The 21,518-nt window shown below is 36.6% G+C and overlaps 2 protein-coding genes across 6 annotated transcripts in view; one reads left to right on the forward strand and one right to left on the reverse strand.

Annotated features, from left to right (window-relative positions):
* On the reverse strand, window positions 1-17,479 carry kcnj20 (potassium inwardly rectifying channel subfamily J member 20). The gene is made up of 4 exons (XM_073923958.1): window positions 17,052-17,479; window positions 13,077-13,255; window positions 5,259-6,474; window positions 1-1,302 (listed from the first exon to the last, which is right to left on the reverse strand). Exons 2-4 carry the CDS (start codon window positions 13,224-13,226, stop codon window positions 974-976), a joined length of 1,695 nt encoding a protein of 564 aa, XP_073780059.1. The 5' UTR covers window positions 13,227-13,255; window positions 17,052-17,479; the 3' UTR covers window positions 1-973.
* The window catches only part of igflr1 (IGF-like family receptor 1), a 19,251-nt gene continuing 15,153 nt past the window's right edge, over window positions 17,421-21,518 (forward strand). For 4 of the 5 annotated variants that reach the window (XM_073923327.1, XM_073923326.1, XM_073923324.1 and 1 more), the window contains exons 1-2: window positions 17,449-17,568; window positions 17,862-18,057. In XM_073923327.1, coding sequence (XP_073779428.1) covers window positions 17,478-17,568; window positions 17,862-18,057 — 287 coding nt within the window. In that variant the 5' untranslated portion in view covers window positions 17,449-17,477. Of the gene's footprint in view, window positions 17,569-17,861; window positions 18,058-21,518 lie in introns of all 5 variants that reach the window. The other variant, NM_001386215.1, reaches the window with a different exon arrangement.

A 21,518-nucleotide genomic window follows, 5' to 3' on the forward strand; every position in this document is an offset into this window, starting at 1 on the left:
CTTAAAAATCCATGGCTTAGTCTGTCATCTGCTTCATCTTTCTCCAAATGAAAACATTTTTCCCAGTGTGTTTCGTATTTGTTTTCATTGTTTTGTTGGCCGTTAACGTTAGATGCCAAACTAGCAAAACAACGTGCAGCAAAGGGTAAAATTGTTTTCTCAAAACCGTGCATTTACAGTTAATAAAATTAATATATTAGGAAAAACTTTAAGTTCCAACGGTCACTGTAGCAAAAGGCGGATTTTTTAAATTTCCATCAATATGATTTAAGTTAGCTTTTCAGTCGAGGATGGTGCCAGGTTTATTGATCCTTATAGTTAAACTAAAGACATTAGGATACACTTAAATGGACTTTGGTTAAACTGTAAGTCTATACCACCGAAGATTATGGCGAATATAGCTAACTCGTGATTTGAGTGATTTAAATTTTCAAGTACAACTGGCATTCAGGAAGTAGAAGAATATTTATATGATATCAAAGTCCCTACAGTCCACATAAACCGGAAGCTGCGACCGTATGTTTCAAATTGTGAAGCAGTTCCTACTAGATATTAGCTGTCAATATAAATTACAGAAAATGCTTTGGAGCATTTTTTTCCGTGTAGAAATAGATTTATTGCGTTTGTATAGGAGGAGGATACAACGATTTTACCTGTCAGACACAAATGCACTTAATTGAGCTAGTGACGTCACAGTGATGGCTCGGTGTGCCCGTATGCAGCCTCACCCAAAATTTCTAGAAAAATAAATTGCTTAAAACAATCATTTCAACTTACGTACATAGGTTACATATGCATAGGCCTGTCAAGGAAATTAATGGATGAATTAATTGATTTGGTCTGTGTTCAATTCTTCGTTAAAATAAATAAATAAATCAATCAATAAATTAATAAATAAATGTTTTTAAGTTCCAATGTAAAATATAGACAAGGAGAACGTGATGCTGATCAGTGTAACATAACTCATAAAGAACTAAAGCGAGTCAGATTCGTTGACTGAAACTCGCTCCTCCTGGATCTCATGTATAGTGAAAGTACAGGCTCCAGATGGTTTCACGATGTCGTTTTCTTGATCGTCGCCACCCATTTTCCAGTTCACGCAGTCTTTCAGAGAGTCCTGGAGCTCCAGCAGGTGATGCGTGTCCTGAGCGCTGCACGGCGGCAGCGGCACTGGATATGTGCTGTGGAAGCGCCGCAGGTCCACCCGGAACGAGCCCTTCTCCAAAGTCATGCACGGCTCAAAACGGGCACCCCACTCGATCTCCGTCTCGATGTAGGACGTCTTGGCCTGGCACATCATTCCTGACAAAACAAAAGTTTTCAAACGATTTTTTTTTTACTTTATGCATAACGTTAGCCTAGCCTGTTAATTAACATCTTCCGTATTTTGTGATTCACAAGTGTTTGGCTGTTGTGAATTGCATTTTGGGACCTTGATCTCTGCTCTGGCGACTTTTGATGTTGAAAATTCAACTCTAGTTTAACAAAGTGACCCTTATTGACATTTTACTTGTTTGACATAATATAATGTATAAGAAATAATACACAGAGAAATAAATATACAATGTCATATGTAATATACAACACCAACTCAGACTTTATAGCTTTCAACCAGATGCCCAAACTGGGGCCCAAGTTAACCTTTAATTTAGCCCGCAAACCAAGAGATGGACAAAGGATATTGAAGTTTGGGACAAATCCCTTAAACAGATTGTCATTTCTAATTTTACAAAACCTTTGTTTGTTTGTTTAATTGCTGAGCAACAAAAAAAAGCAAAACTGAAATTAAATGTTACAATTAAATGTGAATTAATCAAATTTTTAAAGGGTCATGAAACCCAAAACAAGTTTTCTTTTATGATGACCAATATATAAATCCATTGTGTTATGAATGACATTGTTTATGGTTTTATTGTAAGAAGCACATTATAAAATGTAAAATACATATACAATTATAGATACGATTAAAGTATTTTTTCTACATATCTTTTAATATTATTAAATAATAGAGTTTGGTATATTTAGCTTTGACCCACCACCGTCAGCCAAGTTTGGATTTTGGCCCTTCATAAGAAAAGGTTTGGGCACACCTGCTTGAAATTATTCATCATTCATTTTCTTGTTGGCTTAGTCCCTTTATTAATCCGGGGTCGCCACAGCAGAATGAACTGCCAACATATCCAGCAAGTTATTACGCAGCGGATGCCCTTCCAGCCACAACCCATCTCTGAGAAACACCCTTACACACTAATTCACAGACACACTCATACACTACGAACAATTTAGCCAACCCAATTCACCTGTACCACATGTCTTTGGACTGTGGGGGAAAGCGGAGCACCCGGAGGAAACCCCCGCGAATGCAGAGAGAACATGCAAACTCGACACAGAAACATCAACTAAGCCAAGGCTCTAACCAGCGACCTTCTGTGAAGCGACAGCACTACCTACTGCACTAAACAGAGTTGAAAAAAATATTAAGGTCCCATAATGCAATTCAAAAGCATATATAAAAAACATGAATCTCAATACACAGAAAATTAATTAAATTTAAAATTAATTTAGAGTTTTTTTTACAGTGTAAGCAGCCCCAGGGCCCCTATTGTCATATTTTTATGGTGAGGGTAGCTAAAAAATACAATTATAATGTAATTATTACATTCAAGAAAATTTGTCCCCCCATTCCCAATCATAGAGTAACCCAGACAGATCAAGATTTAGTTTTTAAAACTAAACATTATTTATTATTTTGAGTTGGTTTGTTTTTTCATTTTTTTTTTTGTTATTCTAAGAAAAATAAAAAAAATATCACATAGAAAAGAAGATAAATAAATAAACAAACAAACAATAAATAAATACAAAGGGTGTATATTAGGACTTTTGTCACCCATTGCTGCAATTGCTTAGAGCTCCCAAATCACCAAATCCACACATGCCTGGAACACAAGATGGCGCTATCTTTAAAAAAATGATATTGGCCTTACATTGGAAGGAAGGTGAGTAGTTTTAATTAAATACTTAAATTAAATTAAATACTTAATTTTACCAAATAAAAATGACTACAATCCTCACCACATGTCTTTTAAAAAAATAAAACTGATTAGACTTTCATTGCTGAGATCATTGTTGTAGTTTTCAGTAGCCTACCTTAAATAAAGTTGCAATAAATACAAATAAAACATTATTAAATATAATCTTAAATTAACTGATATAAAAAAATTGGCTGAAAATTTTACATTTAGTTGGCAGCTGAATTAAGTAACTATAAGTACTAAATTAATTTAAGTCATTTTAGAAATGTTGTTTGCATTTTATAATAAGTAGCCTATCCATTTACAAATATTATTCAATATTCTCACAGCAAGAAGGTCGCTGGTTCGAGCTTTGGCTGGGTCAGTGGGCGTTTCTGTGTGGAGTTTACATGTTCTCCCTGTGTTCGCGTGGGTTTCCACCGGGTGCTCCAGTTTCCCCTTCAGTCAAAAGACATGTGGTACAGGTGAATTGGGTAGGCTAAAATGTCCGTAGTGTATGAGTGTGAATAAGTGTGTGTGGATATTTCCCAGAGATGGGTTGCGGCTGGTAGGGCATCCGCTGCGTAAAAACATGCTGGATAAGTTGGCGGTTCATTCCGCTGTGGCGACCCCGGATTAATAAAGGGACTAAGCCGAAAAGAAAATGAATGAATGAATAATTAAGATTAATAAATGCTATTTATTAATCTTTTTGTTAGTTTATAGTACATTAAGCAAAGCGATTTGAACCAACGTATTTAACAGATTAATGAATACTTTACAAATATTGCTCTTAGTTAACATTAGGTAATGCATTAATAAACAATATCTTATTTTAGTGTTACCAAGCATACATATCACCTTAGCTATCTTTATTTATTCACATATTTATTATTATTTTTATTCATTTATTTTCAATTCGGCTTAGTACCCTTATTAATCTGGGGCCAGCACAGCGGACTAAACCGCCTACTTATCCAGCATATGTTTTACGCAGCAAATGCCCTTCCAGCTGCAACACATCACTGGGAAACATCCATACACACTAATTCACACAAACACTACAGACAATTTGGCGTACCCAATTTACTTGGACTTGTGGGGAAAACAAGGCACTCGGAGGAAACCCACGCCAACACGGGGAAAACATGCAAAACTCCACACAGAAACGCCAACGGTCAGCCATGGCTAGAACCAGCGACCTTCTTGCAGTGAGGCGATCATGCTACTCACTGCGCCACCGTGACACCTATTATCATTGTTCAATTCATCCAAATTATTTTATCTTCCCTTTTACTAAGCTCCACAGGCTTAGTAAAACATATAATAATAATAATAATGTTAATAATAATAATACTTTTTAATGTGACAAAATGCTTATCTATATTAGTTTTTTGCTTAGTTTTTTAAATGTTATATTGCATTGTATTTGTACTGGCAAGATATCTGGGTTACTGGGTCAACAGACAAAAGAATACCACATGAATATAAACACACATGCAGCTTCCACTGTGCCCTCCAAGAAGGCAATGATCTCAAATTGTTGCTTTATATATATATATATATATATATATATATATATATATATATATATATATATATATATATATATATATATATATATATATATATATATATATATTTACACAGTGCTCAACTCAACATATACACCCCTCACAAATCTTTTGAATTCATGTTTTTAATAGAAAGCTATACAATTATATTTGTGCATTTACATTAAATTAGTCAGTACTGAAGCCAAATCTGGAGCCTAATTAACAAAATAACTTAAGATAACAGTCCAAAAACTAGTACACCCAAACTTATGTTATAGAAAAATATTAAATACAAATTTAAAAAGGAGGAGAAATCAAGAGAAGCAAAAAATGGAATAATTTAGTTGAAATTTTGTAGTTTGTAATTAACTTTGGAGATATTTTGATTGAATTTAATTGTATTATCTTTAGACTTCTTAAGAGGTTTAGTCGCTAAAATATTATTTTAATAAATATATCTGTTTAATAAATATTTTTTGTTCAAATTCACCAAAATACATTGCCTATATTCACTGAAAAATGGACAAAAATATTCATTTTAAAAATGGGCTGTACTCAATTATGCTGAGCACTGTATGTATTACTACTATTATTATTACTTGTTTTGTACTTTCAATGTTCTATTGCATCGCAATTGTACTAGCAAGATATCTGGGTTACTGGGTCAACAGACACATGCAGATAATGCCACCTGTAGCTTCCACTATGCCCTCCAAGATGACAATAATTTCAAACTGTTGCTTCCGCAGCTTCTCTGGCCCGAGCTCCCAGAAAGGACTGCTGGAATCAATGATGTGTTGAATCACTTGCGGCTCCACTAGAAACAGTCGGTCAGAGCCGCTCTCATAGCCCAGGTCGATCTCCGATTGCTCCAGTGGGAGAAATTCCCCTTCCGATGTCTGCCGAGACTTGATGAGTTTAGCACGTACTTTGGCGTCAACCATGTGACTCTCACGCAAGTCTCCAAGACGAAACATAAGGCAGAGACGGTCATCCCGATTGGCCACAACACAAGTCCGACTAAAAAGAAGTGTTTCGGCTCGCTTCTTAGGACGTGAGATTTTAACAAACATGCAGCCCACCATTAGAGCGTCAATCATGGATCCCACAATACATTGTGCCATGACTAAAAACACACCTTCATAGCAGCGTGGTGAGACTGTACGAGCGCCATAACCAATAGTCCTCTGTGTTTCCACTGAAAAGAGCAACGCTGAAACAAATCCATCTATATTTTGGAAGCAAACATCAGTGTCCGCAGGATGTTCAAGATCTCCACGCAGAAAAGCATTTAGCGAATAAAGCCCTGCGAATATAAACCAAGTGACCGTGTAGCACATCATGAATACAAACAGAAACCATCTATACTGGAGGTCCACAAACGAAGTGAAGATGTCTGCCAGAAATCGCTCCTTTTCTGCCATGTGTGCCAAGTCTACTCGGCATTTCCCATCTTTTGAGACGTAGCGACGCTGCTGGCGAATCTCTGGTGGGCATGTGGGAGTTTGCACGCTCTCGTTTTCAATTAGCTTATTGCGGGCTTTAGCATTGCACTCCACTTCCCGTACAGGAGTGCAGTGAGCACTGCGGGATGGGGTGCTGTACAGAGGGCTAGCGCTTGGACTGGTCATATTGGGAACGCTAAGAGCATGTCGGCAACATGGACGAACGTTCGGATCACGTAAAGAGCAACGCCTCATCATTGCCAGCTCGGCCTCGGTGGGGGCGCAGATACTAGTTCTCTGTCCACGCAAGTACCCACGCTGTGGGCTGTATGGCAGATCTGTGGTGCTCTTGTGGCGGCGTATGGACACATAGGGGTTGGAGGCCTCACTCTGCATGATGTCCGGCAGAGGAAGGGAGTAGTCACCTGTTGAATTTGATTGATTGCCACTTTGAGGGAGAATCTGGAAAATAGTACGGAGATGACATGAATGTTAGCATTGCAATTTTACTCCAAAGTAAATCTCATGCCTTATTTATCAACATGTTCTTCCAAACCTATGCAATTTTCCTTAAAGACACAGTATGTAATTTTCGCCACTAGAAAGCACATGTTTAGAACAAACAAAGGCATAACCAGGGGCGGACTGGGAAAGCATTTTCCACCGGGCCAATGTTACAGGTAGTCAGTGTTACACAGTGTAATAGCATACATTGACCTGCATCCGGTGGGGACGCTGTCCTGCGGGATGCTAGGCACTTGTTGCGGGAGACTACCATGCAATAAAGGCAGTTCTAGTTCAGCTCATGTCTGTTTTATTGTATAGAACATGAACATGGTGTCAGAAGTGCACTAAATTCTGAATGTCCATGAACAGCATTGCAGCACCCGAGGGCATGCGGATGCCCGGGGATATATCAAAGAATTGGGACATTTTCAGAGCGGAATACAAGGACTATGAGCTAGCAACTGGAATAATTGAGAAACCCAGCGAGGTGAGAGCAGCAGCACTACGCCACCTTTTGGGCAACGAATGTCGGCACGTCTGCAATCATAATATCGTGTTGACTGAGGAACAAGCTAAAGATCCGTAGGCCATACTCGATGCCCTGGGGGCCTACTTCAAGCCTGCAAAAAACGTGATCTACGAGAGATACATGTTCGGGTGCTGCAAACAAGAAGTGGATGAGCCTATTGACAGTTGTCTCACAAAGCTGCGGGAGCGAGCATCAACCTGCGACAGGTCACATCCGATGCAATCTACAAATTAAAGAGCGGGGGATTTGGGACATTGGGGTTGTTGTGCGTGGCAGGCTGCCAGGCCACATTCGATGCGATATAGAAAGTAAAGTTGAGGGGGGGGGGGGGGGGTCAGGCCAGACTAGCAGTGGCAGACCAGATTGACCGTCAGGCCAACGGGAAATGTCCCGGAGCTCCCTATGGCCAGTCCGTCACTGTGCATAGCCTTATGGCACTGTAATTGTTAAATGTGAGTTGTGGTCTTCATTGCATCCTACATCATAACCTATTATGGTAGTATGAACAGAGTAAGGCTGAAAGACGTCTAAGCAAAATGAGTGCTAAAGCAATTTCTGATGAGAGACAAAAGCAGCAGAGATTTTATTATGCCACTGCTTACAGTTCATCTGCTAGTGATTACATGGAGAAGAAGCAGCAGTTTTATTACACCAAGTACATATTAAAGTTCTTTTATAGTGTGTAGACTTGGCATGGGACGATAACCCTTTTCAAGGTATACCACGGTTTGGAAAGGTTTTAAAACTGTCAAAATCTTCTGCTATACCGTGCCTAAGGTACAGGTACATTTACGTGTTTTACTTCTTTACTTTACTTAACGATTTTACTTTTTATTTAGGACAACAGTATCTCTAAAGATGCCATTTTAAATTGTAAATAAATCTGTGTTTTTGGAACTAATGAAGACAGCAGAAGTCAGTAATTCATGTGAATCAATTAGCTGGACATGTTTACTGCTGCTCTCAAAATAAAATATATTGTGTTCAAAGGGGAAAAAGGTTTTGTTTTTTTACCCAGACTTTTAAAAGTAATATATTTTAGAGCAGTGATCACAATGCAGTGATATTTTTATTTAACGTTATCATCCCGTCAGAAGCTTATACTGCCCCATGCCTAGTGTAGACTAATAAAATTAACATATTAAAGCGTATTTGGTGTTTCCCTGTTTTGAAACAAAACCAGAAATGAGAGTGTCTGACATCATTAGCATGGCCATACAGAAGGACATGGTCCATGTTACAAGTTAAAATGGCTTATTTTTCTGGATTTGACAAAGACTTCAACATTCCTTTTGGGTGGAGCTCTCAGAGTATTGTTTCTGCTCTGAAATTGTCCATTCAGCAAACTTCCTTCATTTTGTAAGCAGCGCTCATCTTTCAACAATCCAATCAGTCCCACAATAACAAAATCCTGCACTGCCCTACATTTGTTTCTAATTTCAGGACCATTTCAAGTAGATGTACATCATGATAGCACATAACAGAACAATTTTAAAGAGTGACCAAACCCTAAAACACATTTTTGAGATGTTGCTAAAACATTATTAGGACACAAATATTTCACTAACAAGTGAAAATGGGCTGTTTTGCATTATTTAGAGTAAATTTGTTTTCCTGGTTTAAAAGGAAATTTTGAAGCAATGTCTCAACGATGAGGTCATTGCATAAGTTCCAGTGTGGTGATTGCCCGTCAGTTGCGGACACTACAAAGTGACGTAATTGAGTTTAAAGCATGTCTGTGCAATAATTCATGAGAAAGAATTGGTTCGGTACATTGACCGCATTTCTGCTGCTGCTGCACTGATCCGCCTATCAATCTCACGTTCCATCCTTCCCTCACTCATGAACAAAAACCCAAGATCTCCTCCACCTTGGGTAAAGCTCTCGGTTTACTAGTCAATCTACGATCCTACTCTCACCTATGGACATGAGCTTTGGGTCATGACCGAAAGGACAAGATCTCAGATAAAAGTGGCCAAAATAAGTTTCTTACGCAGGGTGCTAGGCTGTACCCTTATAGATGAGTTGAGGAGCTGTGTCAGCCAGGAGGATCTCAGAGTAGAGCCGCTGCTCCTCCACATTAAGAGAAGTCTGCTGAGGTGGCTCGGGCATCTGTTTTGGATGCCTCCTGGACACCTACCAAGGGAAACTGACTGACCGACCGGGAGGTGACCTCGGGGAAGACTCAGGACATGCTGGAGGGACTATGTATCTCAGCTACATGGAAACGACCTCGGAATCCCCCCGGAGAAGCTGAAGGAAGTGTCTCGAGAGAGAGGGCAGTCTGGGGTTCACTCCCAAAACTGTCCCTTTGACCTGGCCCCGGATAAGCAAAAGAAAATTAATGAGCGAAAGAATGAATGAATGATTGAGTGAATGAATGAATGAGTTGGTTTGAACCAATCAGTGCGCTCTATTGTGAATGAGATGCAACTTCATCTATAGGCATGAGAATGTTTTGTTGCCTCCTTTTGGTTGTTACAGTGTTCAGAGACGCACCTTCCAAGATGTGTTGCTAACCGCAATTAAACCTGATAGAATAGGAAAAGTAATTGTTCAGAAGCACAGTTTCATGTGGGTGCAAGCAGATAGCTTACTGTGGTCTGCTAACTATATAGCGCTCTCAGATCCAATGTAAATGCTGTTCTTCGAATCATTCTCCTTGCGTCTGTGTTTGTGTTGCCGGTGTGCCGGTTTTTTATGCATGTAATGAAACTCCCCTTTTGATGCAAACCCTTCTCTTCTTTGCCACTCCCACCTAAACAAAGCTAGTCTCACCCACTTTCCTGGCTAGAGGTGTGAAAACAACGTGCTGAGACGAGGGTTTCATTACCCTTTAACTTCCGTTTCATGGCAAGTTTACCCTTCTGAGCACTGGTAAAAATATTTTTGTCCTTCCTTTGAAAATGTGTTCTCTCAAAACACAAAAATAAGAATGAAGTGGTTTAATACGAGACTTCTGAAGAGAAATGACAGCCATACAGTATTAGGGTTTTATTTATCTACAAACATTAAAAGCTTCTCGACACATTAAAAGAAGCCTCATTAGATCTTGCAGAGGCTCAAACATGCTGATATGACAATGCAAGACAAATCTTCATCGGTTCTTGTGCTTCAAGAAAGCATGTTTGAGTTTGCACAATCAGAAAAGTTATATTATTAGTTGACATTTCTCTTTTTGTGTGAACAAGCATTCAGAGGAGGAACAGAAACCTTTCAGATTTGATTAAATCTTTTTGTTTTGCAAATCAATATTTTTTTTTAAATGTAGAAAGACTTATTATTTTGGTGCTAATAAACTATTTAAACATTAATAATCAAAACCACCTATGGAATAAATTAAACACCTTTCAATGGAGTTAACTTGTTAACAAAGGTTCCACAGCAGGACCACACCTCTCTTTGCTTCCTCAACCACTTACCTTCTCCCTAAAACGTATTTAAGGCCAACCAGCCTTTAGCACTGTTCTTCTCATTCTCTAGATCCCACCCTCCCTCCCTCCTTCAGGGGGTCCAATCATTCATTCATTCATTCAATCAATCATTTTCTTTTCGGGCTTAGTCCCTATATTTATCTGGTATCACCACAGTGGAATGAACCACCAACTTACCCAGCACATGCCCACAGCGAATGCCCTTGCAGCTGCAACCCATCACTGGGAAACACTTATACACTCTCATTCACACACATACACTACGGCCAAAATGGCTTCCCCAATTCACCTATAACACAAGTCTTTGGACTTGTGGGGGAATCCGTAGCACCAGCAGGAAACCCACTTGAACACAGGGAGAACATGCAAACTCCACAGAGAAATGCCAACTGACTCAGCCAAGGCTCGAACCAGTGACCTTCTTGCTGTAAGACGACAACACCGGGGGTCCAATCACTCTACCAAAATGATCAACCTATCAACCTATCTGCCTGTTTACTATTTATCCTTCTACTTCCCCTTCATCCGCCTGTTCCCATACCGTCCCTTTCATCCCTGCATCCATAAAATAAAGTCTAGCTCAAAGTGTGGCATGGTCTATGCTGGTGAATCATTTTACTGGTGTTTTGGAGGATTCGGTTTAGTCAAACAGCCAAAACATACTGTTACATATCTGAACGCGAAGAGTTGAAGATTTTTAAACCATGATATACCCATTGGGGTGTATTATTTTTAGGGGTTTAATCTGGCCATATTTCCAAATTTAAAGTTGCAAAATATACTATAAGTGTGGCTTATTTCTCAAAGATCGCCACAATGGAATGAACTGCCAACTATTCCAGCACGTTTTACGAAGCGGATGCCCTTCCTGTCGCAACCCAGTACTGGGAAACACCTATACACACTCATTCACACACACTCATACACTAAAGCCAAATTAGCTTTTTCAATTCACCTATGCACTGTAAAACCCAAAAAGTTCAGGTCACTCAAACCATTTGAGGAAACCGATTGCATCAAACCAATTAAGTTCAAAAACTAATCCTAATAATTACTGTAAACTTAATCTATTTGAGTAAACGAAGCAATTTGAGCACAGTAAAATCCAATAAATAAAGGCAACTCAAACCGCTTGAGGAAACCGATTGCTACAAACCATTTAAGTTAAAAATTAATCTATATGAGTACTGTGAATTAACTCCATTTAAGTTGAATTAATGAGAAATTTAATTAACTCATTACCTTCAACACTGAGTTCAAAACTCTTTTCAAATGAGTAGAATTAACTTTCAGTCAATTTTGAGTTAACTACACTCATTTCATTTGATTAAGTTGATTGTTGGGTTTTACAGTGTAGCACATGTCTTTGGACTGTGGGGGAAACTGGAGCAACTGGAGGAAACTCGAACACAAGGAGAACATGCTTCACACAAATATGCCAACTGGCCCAGCTGGGATTCGAACCAGTGACCTTCTTGTTGTGAGACGATAGTGCTAACCACTGAGCTGCAGCCATTTTTTCATAATCAAGTGATCTGATGTTCTGTTTATGTTTTTTGTTTTTGTAATTCAGTTTTTTATTTCCGAAAGTGAGAATATACAATTTTTACAATCAGATGACAAAATACTTTTAACAGATATAATCCCATATATATTCCCCATCCCCCCCACCCCATTATACGCACATCAGGAAACACAGAATAACTATAGTTTAGACCAAGCTGTTAGATAATTTCCATTAAATTGTCATCCGTAGCATCAGATGAGGGTTAAGTGTCCAAGATTTCTTTGACGTTGCATATGTAGATTTTCCATGCCGTAAGAATGTCCACTTTGGCATGGTTGATCCGTGCTGATGACAGTTCCAGATACAGTATTTCCAATAATGAATGTAACCAGTGCTTAACTGAGAGATCGTGAGGAGGTTTCCACCTTTGTACCAACATTTTCTTTGTAGCAGTTGAAGCAGCTAACCAAAATTTACGGACCTTTGCATTTAAGGGAAGATGAGAGTTATCATTCAATAGTAACAATACAGGATCTTTGGGGAAACAAATTTTTGTAACTTTAAATAAAATATCCAGCACCGAATCCCAAAGTTTTTGTACCTCCGGACATTCCCACATCATATGTAAAAAGGTATCTGGACGCTGTGGTTCACAGAACTTACAATATGGATCTGGAGATAAACTGATGTTCTGTTTATTATAAGCGCTGTAGTTACATTATATGTTGCTTTTCATTGCACAAGCTTTTTTATTTGAAATTACTCTTCATCCTGACTTGAATATGTCACACGGATATTTTATGAAAAACACAAATGAAGACTTGAAATGACTTCATAGTTCACCCAAATAATGAAACGTCTGTCATCGTTTCTGTTCCAAGCAGATGTGACTTTCTTTTTGAAAAGTTCACTAGAGAAAACTTTCTTTTTCCTTCTATGAAGAAAAGGAAGTGACACAAATATTTGTACAGACTTGTAATGACATGGAAGTGACTAAATGAAAGAGGATTTATTTTGGTGTAAGTAAATGATGACGACAGAATAGGTGAAGTTTCAATGTGAGGGTGTATTGATAAAATCTACCCACCGTGGGCGTATACGTCTGGTGGTGTATTGCATCTCCAGGTTTGTACAGCACAGCAAAGCTGGATTTGGGCTTCAGATTGTTGGTCGTTGGTGGTCTGGTCCTGTCATCATCTTGTGTTGACCCAGACTTTCTGGCCAGACTTTTTCTCATTGGAATTCTGAATGTAGCACTGCTAAAACCTTAACAAAAGGGAAGAGATTGTCAGATGTTTGTAGATTTAAATACTGATAATGTTGATGTATGTTATTTTACACAGATTTTACAAGAGATTGTCATATTTGTCTGTAGATTTAAACACTGATAATGTTGATTTATAATATTTTACACAAGTTTTACAAGAGATTATCATGTTTGTCTGTAGATTTAAACACTGATAATGTTGATGTATGTTATTTTACACACATTTTACAAGATACTGTCATATGTTTGTCTGTAGTTTTAAATACTGATATTGTTTATTGTTTAACACAGATTTTACAAGAGATTTTCATGTTTGTCTGTAGATTTAAACACTGATAATGTTGAAGGTATTTTACACAAGTTTTACAAGAGAATGTCATGTGTTTGTCTGTAGTTTTAAATACTGATATTGTTTGTTTAACACACATTTGACAAGAGATTGTGTTTGTAGTTTTATACACCGATAATGTTGATGTATATTACTTTGCACACATTTGACAAGAGATTATTAATCAAATAAAATACTTGGGTTAAAAATACCCCAACATATAACCCAACTATAGGTTACTATAGCAGCTTCCTAACTATGGGTTTTTACACCCAGTGAATTGGGTTATAAAAATTTAACCTAATGCATTGGGTTATTTTGATTAAATGTATTTTTTTCCATTCTGGTATTACTATTGCTGCTATTACTAGTCCTATTATTCATTTTATAATCATGGCTGTGTAAACAAGTAACATACAGCTTTCAAAAATATTGAAAATGCTTTAGTTCCATTACATTTTAAGTTCCAGACAAGTGTTTATATCATTTTAACATAGATTGGCTATGAAGCTTGTGTTTGTAAGAGTGCTGGTGAAACAGATATAAAACACACGACACGGAGAGGTAATTTGATCAAAACAGCAACAACATTATTGCGCTATAGAGCTAAAATAAACTTTATAACGCAAAAACAACATTACGTACGCATAATAATACAGCTGTTGTGTCAGTTAAATCAGCTGACTGTTGAGATTTTTAACCCAACTGGTTGAGTTATTAAATAAATAACCCAATAAAGGTTAAAAAAGCACCAAATATTTAACGCAACTGGTTTAGTTATTGCTAAATAATCCAATAAAGGTTAAAAAAGTTACCCAACAAAGCACCCAATATTTTTAACTCAACCATTGGGTTAAATAAATAAATCAACATTTTTAGAGAGCATGTTTGTAAATTTAAATACTGATAATGTTGATGTATATGTATTTTATTGTTTAACACACAATTAACAAGTGATTTTCATGTTTGTCTGTAGTTTTAAACACTGATAACAATGTACAGTATATTAACACATTTTTACATATATTTGTAGTTTTAAATAATATTAATGATTATGTGTAAAAATTGTTCTGTAAAAATGTTTTTAACCATTTAATTGCAATTGTAACATCCTGGTTGACCATAACAAAACGTCAACATTGTCTCAATTTATTCCTAGAAACTGGTCAACTTTATGTCTTAGAGAGGAAATAACAGGAAATAAAGAAAAGTTCTTCCAAATAAGTGTTTGTCGGATGATTTATAAGTTAATAAATGAGTTGTCACAGGAAGTGAAGGAAGTACAGTTAGCTAGTCAGCTCTAAGCTTCATCTGCTGACACGGCAATCATCAGGAAACACGTTATTTTGATTATATTAAACTCTATCCTGCTACAAAGCTGTGACAAAGGTCTATGATTCATTGCTTATTTTGATCGTGGTTATGAGTTATAAAGCTGTTTTTTTAATGTTGCTAAAAGGCGAAAGATGACCAGTCAATTGAAACTACAGCATAGGTGGCATTAAAGCGCTGTTGAAGTGGCATTAAAGAAATAGTTTAAAAATTAAAATGTGCTATTTATTCAACCTCAGGTGGTTCCAAACCTTTAAGACATTCTTTCTTCTGTTGAACAACAAAGAGGATATTTTAAAGAAAGCTGAAAACTTGTAACCACTGACTTCCATAGTAGGAAAACCATGAAAGTAAACGGTTACAGGTTTCTAGCTTTCTTCATAATGTCTTCTTTTCTATTTAACATACCATGAAGGATAAGTGATTGCATTTTTGGGGGGTGAACTATCCCTTGTGTCCTTGCTGCTTAACGCTTCTCAGATATGGCAAGAGTGCATTTACAAACAAATCCTTATAAGGATAAGTGGGTCAGAGCATTATTTGGTTAAACTTTTACTCAGACTTTCATTAATTCCAAGCAAGCTCAGAGCAGCCTTTAATTTAGGGGTCTTTATACAACAAAGGCTTCTTGGTCCCCATTCAAAATTCTGTATAAAAGCCAGTATAAAGGCCAATGCAAGTGTACTTTACAATTGCAATTGCTGTGTAAATGCATTAAATGCCGAATCAACTTGTGTGGATTCAGGATTTATTAATAACAAGCATCATCTGAATGAGTATAATTCTAAACACAAGAACGATTTAAATTCCTATATCCCTATAAAAATGTTTTCGTTGTTCCAGATATGTTCATAAATTCATCTCTGAGAAACACATTGCTGACTCAAAATCTAAAAAACTGAAATAAACTGGCCCCGGTGACATTCCTTGAGCTCTTATCACCAATCCTGACCAGCGTTGCAGATTAAACCAGTCAGTATAATGTGTCTCAACTAGCTCCATGAAGTGACTCAGCAAATATGTCTTGATTTTCTTTTTAAACCATGACTGTAGTGTCAGATTTATAACAGAGAGAACAACACATTTTGGATTTTAAAAAGGTGAACAAGAATTAAGCCAGACAAGGTTTTACCAGACAATTGTTGTTGCTTTCAACACAAAGTAAAATACATCAATTACATACAGTTGAAGTCAGAATTATTAGCGCCTATTTTCTTAGTTTCTTTTTAAAATATTTCCCAAATGATGTTTAACAGAGCAAGGAAATTTTCACAGTATGTCTGATAATATTTTTTCTTCTGAAGAAAGTCTTATTTGTTTTATTTAGGCTAGAATAAAAGCAGCTTTTAATAATAAAAAAAAAAACATGTTTAGTCACATTTATTAACCCCTTTAAGCTATGTATATTTTTTTCGATTATCTTCAGAACAAACTATCATTATACAATAACTTGCCCAATTACCCTACCCTGCCTAGTTAACCTAATTAACCTAGTTAAGCCTTTAAATGTCAATTTAAGCTGAATAATATTTATTAAAATATTATGAACACTGTAAAATATTTTATCTTAAATTTACAGTAAATCACTGGCATACATTACTTTTACAGTATAGTACTGTAAGTAAATTCACAGTAAATTACTGTGAGGTACTTCATAATAACAATAATTCTAGAAATATGTCTAAATATCAAAAAGGTGCCTGCACTAGCATAAACGTTAATGTGTATTAAATTCTATGTTGAATAAAATATTAATAGTGTTTGAATTCCTATAACTAACATACAAAATATATAGCCATTTTACCGTAATTTGCTGTAATCAGGATGCCTGCCTTAATTTCACAATGAAATTCTGAATACGTTAAATTCAAGTTAAATCACTAATGCAATTTACTGCGAAAAATTACAGTAACATGTTGTGGAATTCTGGGAATTATGGCAAATATATAAAAAAATCTGTCATTAGAAATGAGCTATTAAAACTATTATTTTTAGAAATGTGTTGAAAAAAATCTTCTCTCCGTTAAACAGAAATTGAGGGGAAAAATAAACAGGGGGGCCAATAATTCTGACTTTAACTGTATCTATAGTCTATTTTAAATTCCCTCCCTAATAATGATAATAATTTCTCTTACCTTAGACTTTATAATTGAAGCAATAGCTCTGGGCAGTTGGTCTTTATGAAATGAGAACATCCTGGATGTCTCGACTGTAGACATCAAAATTAATCATGATCAGCTTATCTTAATCGTCTCAACAGATCCAGAAAGGACAGATCAATGTCATGAACATTGCTATATGCTTGCTTGGCTATATGAAACTGATTAGCAGTATTACAGCGTTTCTGAATGGTAAGGGGAGCTAATAGGCACAGAAATAAAAAATAGCCGACGTTATTTTCATTAATGTCGATGTTTATGAACTATTTTTTTATAAAATAGTTATACAAATATATGTCCTCAGATATAGGCTAGCTACAATCAAACTCCTCCCCAAACCCCTTCAAACTGGCAGGATCGTAGTTTAGTGTTCAGTGTAGAGGCAGATTCACATCAGGCTCAATGACTTCAGATAGGTGTTTAGACGGGAAACACTGGGATAGAAATCAGAATCTTTGTGTTCCATGTTATACTAAATTTAGGATCCATGCAGGTGGGCTTTAAATTCATAGTTTGCTTTATTTTGATAGGTTTGCTTTGTTTATTATGCTTTGTAGCCTATACAAACTAACATGTGTTAGACATTAACGACAAAACTGATAGGTATAACGTTAGGCTGTTTTGGTCCTCGGTGGACGCGCCTTTCAGTAAGGCTTACCTGACTTATTTACTGGATTGTAATCTAAACGTTTTACTTTAGAAACATATGAAAACCCCCTAATACGCATAGGGCGCTTCTTCAATGGAAATCCCATTTTACTCATCGTCTTTCTGGTCTGGCTGCAGGTTATGAATTTTCTGCTAACTGCGGATTGACGGACGACGGACATCATATCGAGACTGCTTACAAACAATGCAGTAAAGGAACATTTAACGACGGATCTTACGTTAAATGCCAGACATGTCGTTCATCTTGCCCAAATCCACTGGTTATTGCATCTGCGTGCAACAACACCTCTGATATTATCTGCTGCAGACAAAGGTACGATACTGCACATGTTATAAAAAGAAAAAAGTGTAACACTTTAGAATAATTCATTAGTTAATGTATAATAAGTATGAATAATCTTGTATATCATACAACAGTTCAACATGAACTAATGCATTATTAAAGTAGTTCTTGTTAACATTAGTTAATGCACAGTGAGTTAACGTGAACTAACGTGCTTAAAAATCTAGTCTAAACCAGCCTAGGATAGTTGGCTGGTTTTAGCTGGTTGACCAGCCTGGTTTTAGAGGGGTTTTGGCCACTTTCAGTCTGGTCTCCAGCGATTTCCAGCCTGGTCTTATAGTCAGGCTGGAAAGTGACCAGCTAAAACCATCTAAAACCAACTTGACCATCCTGGTTCAAGCTGGACATAGTTGGTTTTGGCTGGGCTCCCAGCCTGGCTAAGCTGGTCAAGCTGGTTTTAGCTGGTTATTTCCCAGCCTGTCCAGCTAAAACCAGGCTGGAAATGGCTGGAAACCAGCCTGAGAGTGGCCAAAACCCCTCTAAAACCAGGCTGGTCGACCAGCTAAAACCAGCCAACCATCCTAGGCTGGTTTAAGCTGAATTTTTCAGCAGGGTTGTTAACCTAACCCAGCAAACAATTTTGTGTTTAATACATCTAATAGACATTTAAATGTAGACAGCTTGGCTAAAACAAGGCAAAATTTAGGCTGTCAGTAAAATCTAACTGGCATTTAAGAATAGCCATTTTGACTTCTTATGCCATAATAAGCTATTAAAATAACACATTAAAAGTCAACTTTCACCGAATTGTTGTTATAGAGAAAAAAATGTAAAAGTAATTTTTATTCTAAATCTTGGAGTTTATTCTTGAAAGAAAAAAAATGACCAATAAAAAGTTGTAAAAAGCAGCAAAGCGACCCATATTCATAGTTATTAGGCTATTGTCATCAGTTCATTTTCAAATTTACATTTTCTTTTTATTAGAAAAGCTGTGAAGCTTTACTTTATTATTATGTTTGTTTATTTTTTATTATTTAAATGGTCAAATTCTGACTAAGGAAAGCTGAATGTGCTGGCCAGTTTGTTATTTGCCTAATAAATGACAATAGACCACAGTTTTTCAATTTAAAACTTCAAAAATTCATATCTGTTTACCCCCTGCTTAAATGCAGTATTTAAATTTCAAAATTAAATAGAAAATTAGTCCAATAACTGCAAAAAGGTCTGCTTTTTGATAAAAAAGAACCACCCCTTTCATTAGGCTGGCTACAGGCTAGAAAGACCATTATTCTAAGGTGGCACCAAAAAAAAAAAAAAAAATGCAGTCTTGTCGGTACTAATTTGTTCAACATATAATATTGAACAAATACGTTTTGTAAATGTAAAGTAAGTTTGTATGAAAGGTTTTTATGTAGGCTACTTTGCTCACAGCAACCAATTGAAGAAAAAAAGGCAACATAAACCATTATAGAATGACAGTACTTTAATTACAATGGAATCTGCAATGGTCTCTGTTGCGCTGTACCAGTAATTTGTTGCCTTCTGATCAAAATCTTAATTTGGTTCAAACCACACTATAAATCATGTGTAATGGAAACCATTAATGCTTTCTGTTGGGGGTTTTTTCCAGGAAGGTACATAAAACTCCAGTTGACAATTCTCATTTCCTCTAGATTTCCATTTATCGGCTAATTATGTGGTTTGAGTAAATTTAAATTTTTTTGTATAAATCTGAGCTGTTGACATCTCTTTCTAGTTTAAAAAGTAATCGTGTAGAGTTTTTTAACTACGTTCCTCGAGGACCACCAGCTCTGCACATTTTCCATTGCTGCATCCCAATTTACACACTTCTACTACACCCTAAAAGTATGTACTTTTTTGTGAAGGAAAAATATTTACTTTTGAGTGTGTAACAGAAGAGTACTGTATGTAAGCTTTAGGACTTACTACTTTCTCGTTAACAGATCGTTGTGTTGCTTAGTTATGAGCCCTGTCAGTCATCCACACATCATCCACATTTCTGTGGTATTAAACTTCTTACCTTAAATGGATAAGCAGCAGCAGGTTAATCTCCCATTCTGGAGTCTTTCATGCTGAGAAATCTCCTCAGGTCTTTGGATAATTATGCATTCAGATGTTAAATGTTCAAACAAGTCTTTATATAAGTTTAGTATTGTTGTTGCGGATTAAATATAGCAAAGAAAATGCAATTGAAATCTTTTCCAGTGGACCATATAGTAATTAACGGTCATTCAAACATCTTCACTGAAGCCTCTACTTGACAGTCGGTCTCGCACGTTCATCATGTTTGTAGTTTATTCACACTTTTTGTAGTTTGTAGTTCTAATCAAATTCACGTTCAACACGCAATGTATTGTGGCCAATATCAGCGGTTAGAGTGTGGATGATTCTACAATTAAAATTTTGACCGGAAGTAGTAAACCATCCGGGAATCTTTGACATACTCTTTTCAACATACTACGATTTGGGACATACACATTTTTTTTCAGATACTATTTAGGACCGATAGTATGCTAATTGTAACGCAGCACATGCTTCCTTAACCAAACACCTAATTCAGAAAGGCATGGGCCGGTATATGTTCTGACTGTATGATAACCTTGGATATAAATATCACTGTTTTTAGTGTATCATGGTATTGTGATTACTGCTCTCAAATATATTCTCTTTTTAAATGTCTGGGTGAAAACAAAATCTTTTTCCGCTTTAAACACAATACATTTTAATTTGAGAAACATTTTTAAAATTTTGGAGCAGCAAACATATCAGGCTAAATAAATCAAATGAATAATTGACTTTTGCTGTCTTGGTTTGTTTCAAAAACACAGATATTTTTACAATCTAAAACGGCATCTTTGGAGATCTTTTCTGTTGGAGATACTGTTGTCCTAAAAACAAAAAATGTAAATTTAAAAAATCATACTCATACCTTAGTAACGGTATATCAGAAAGTTTAACGGTTTTAAAACCTTGACTTTTCCAAACTGCAGTATACCTTGACAACGGTTATCGTCCCATGCCTAGATTCGGCTCATCAGCTCATTAGCAGAGATCGAAAGACCTGTAATGGGTGTGACAGACAAAGGAGACATTAAATGCAGTGTTGGTGGTCCTCCAGGATTGTGGTTGAGAAACACTGGTTTAGAGCAGGGATGTCCAGACTCGGTCCTGCAAAGTTTAGTTACAACTCTAATCAGACACAGCTGGCCTAGCTAATCAAGCTCTTACTAGGCCAGGGGTTTTCAAAGTCTAAGACAGTGGGCCTCCCTTTTGACACAACTTATCCATTGGCCCCCCCCTCCTCCCAAACATGCACACACACACACACACACACACACACACACATATATATATATATATATATATATATATATATATATATATATATATATATATATATATATATATATATATATATATATATATATACAGTATATATAAAGACACAGACAGATGTCAGACTGTTAACT

The sequence above is a fragment of the Danio rerio genome, chromosome 15 (genome assembly GCF_049306965.1).
Source record: "Danio rerio strain Tuebingen ecotype United States chromosome 15, GRCz12tu, whole genome shotgun sequence".
Classification (NCBI taxonomy): domain Eukaryota; kingdom Metazoa; phylum Chordata; class Actinopteri; order Cypriniformes; family Danionidae; genus Danio; species Danio rerio.

Excerpts from the sequence above, each read along its gene's own strand:
- kcnj20 (XM_073923958.1), bottom strand. The coding sequence starts at position 13,226 with ATGAGAAAAAGTCTGGCCAGAAAGTCTGGGTCAACACAAGATGATGAC. Across the intron at positions 6,475-13,076 it reads ACCAGACGTATACGCCCACG|ATTCTCCCTCAAAGTGGCAA; the intron begins GTGGGTAGATTT and ends ACTATTTTCCAG. Across the intron at positions 1,303-5,258 it reads GGGCATAGTGGAAGCTACAG|GAATGATGTGCCAGGCCAAG; the intron begins GTGGCATTATCT and ends TTGTTTTGTCAG.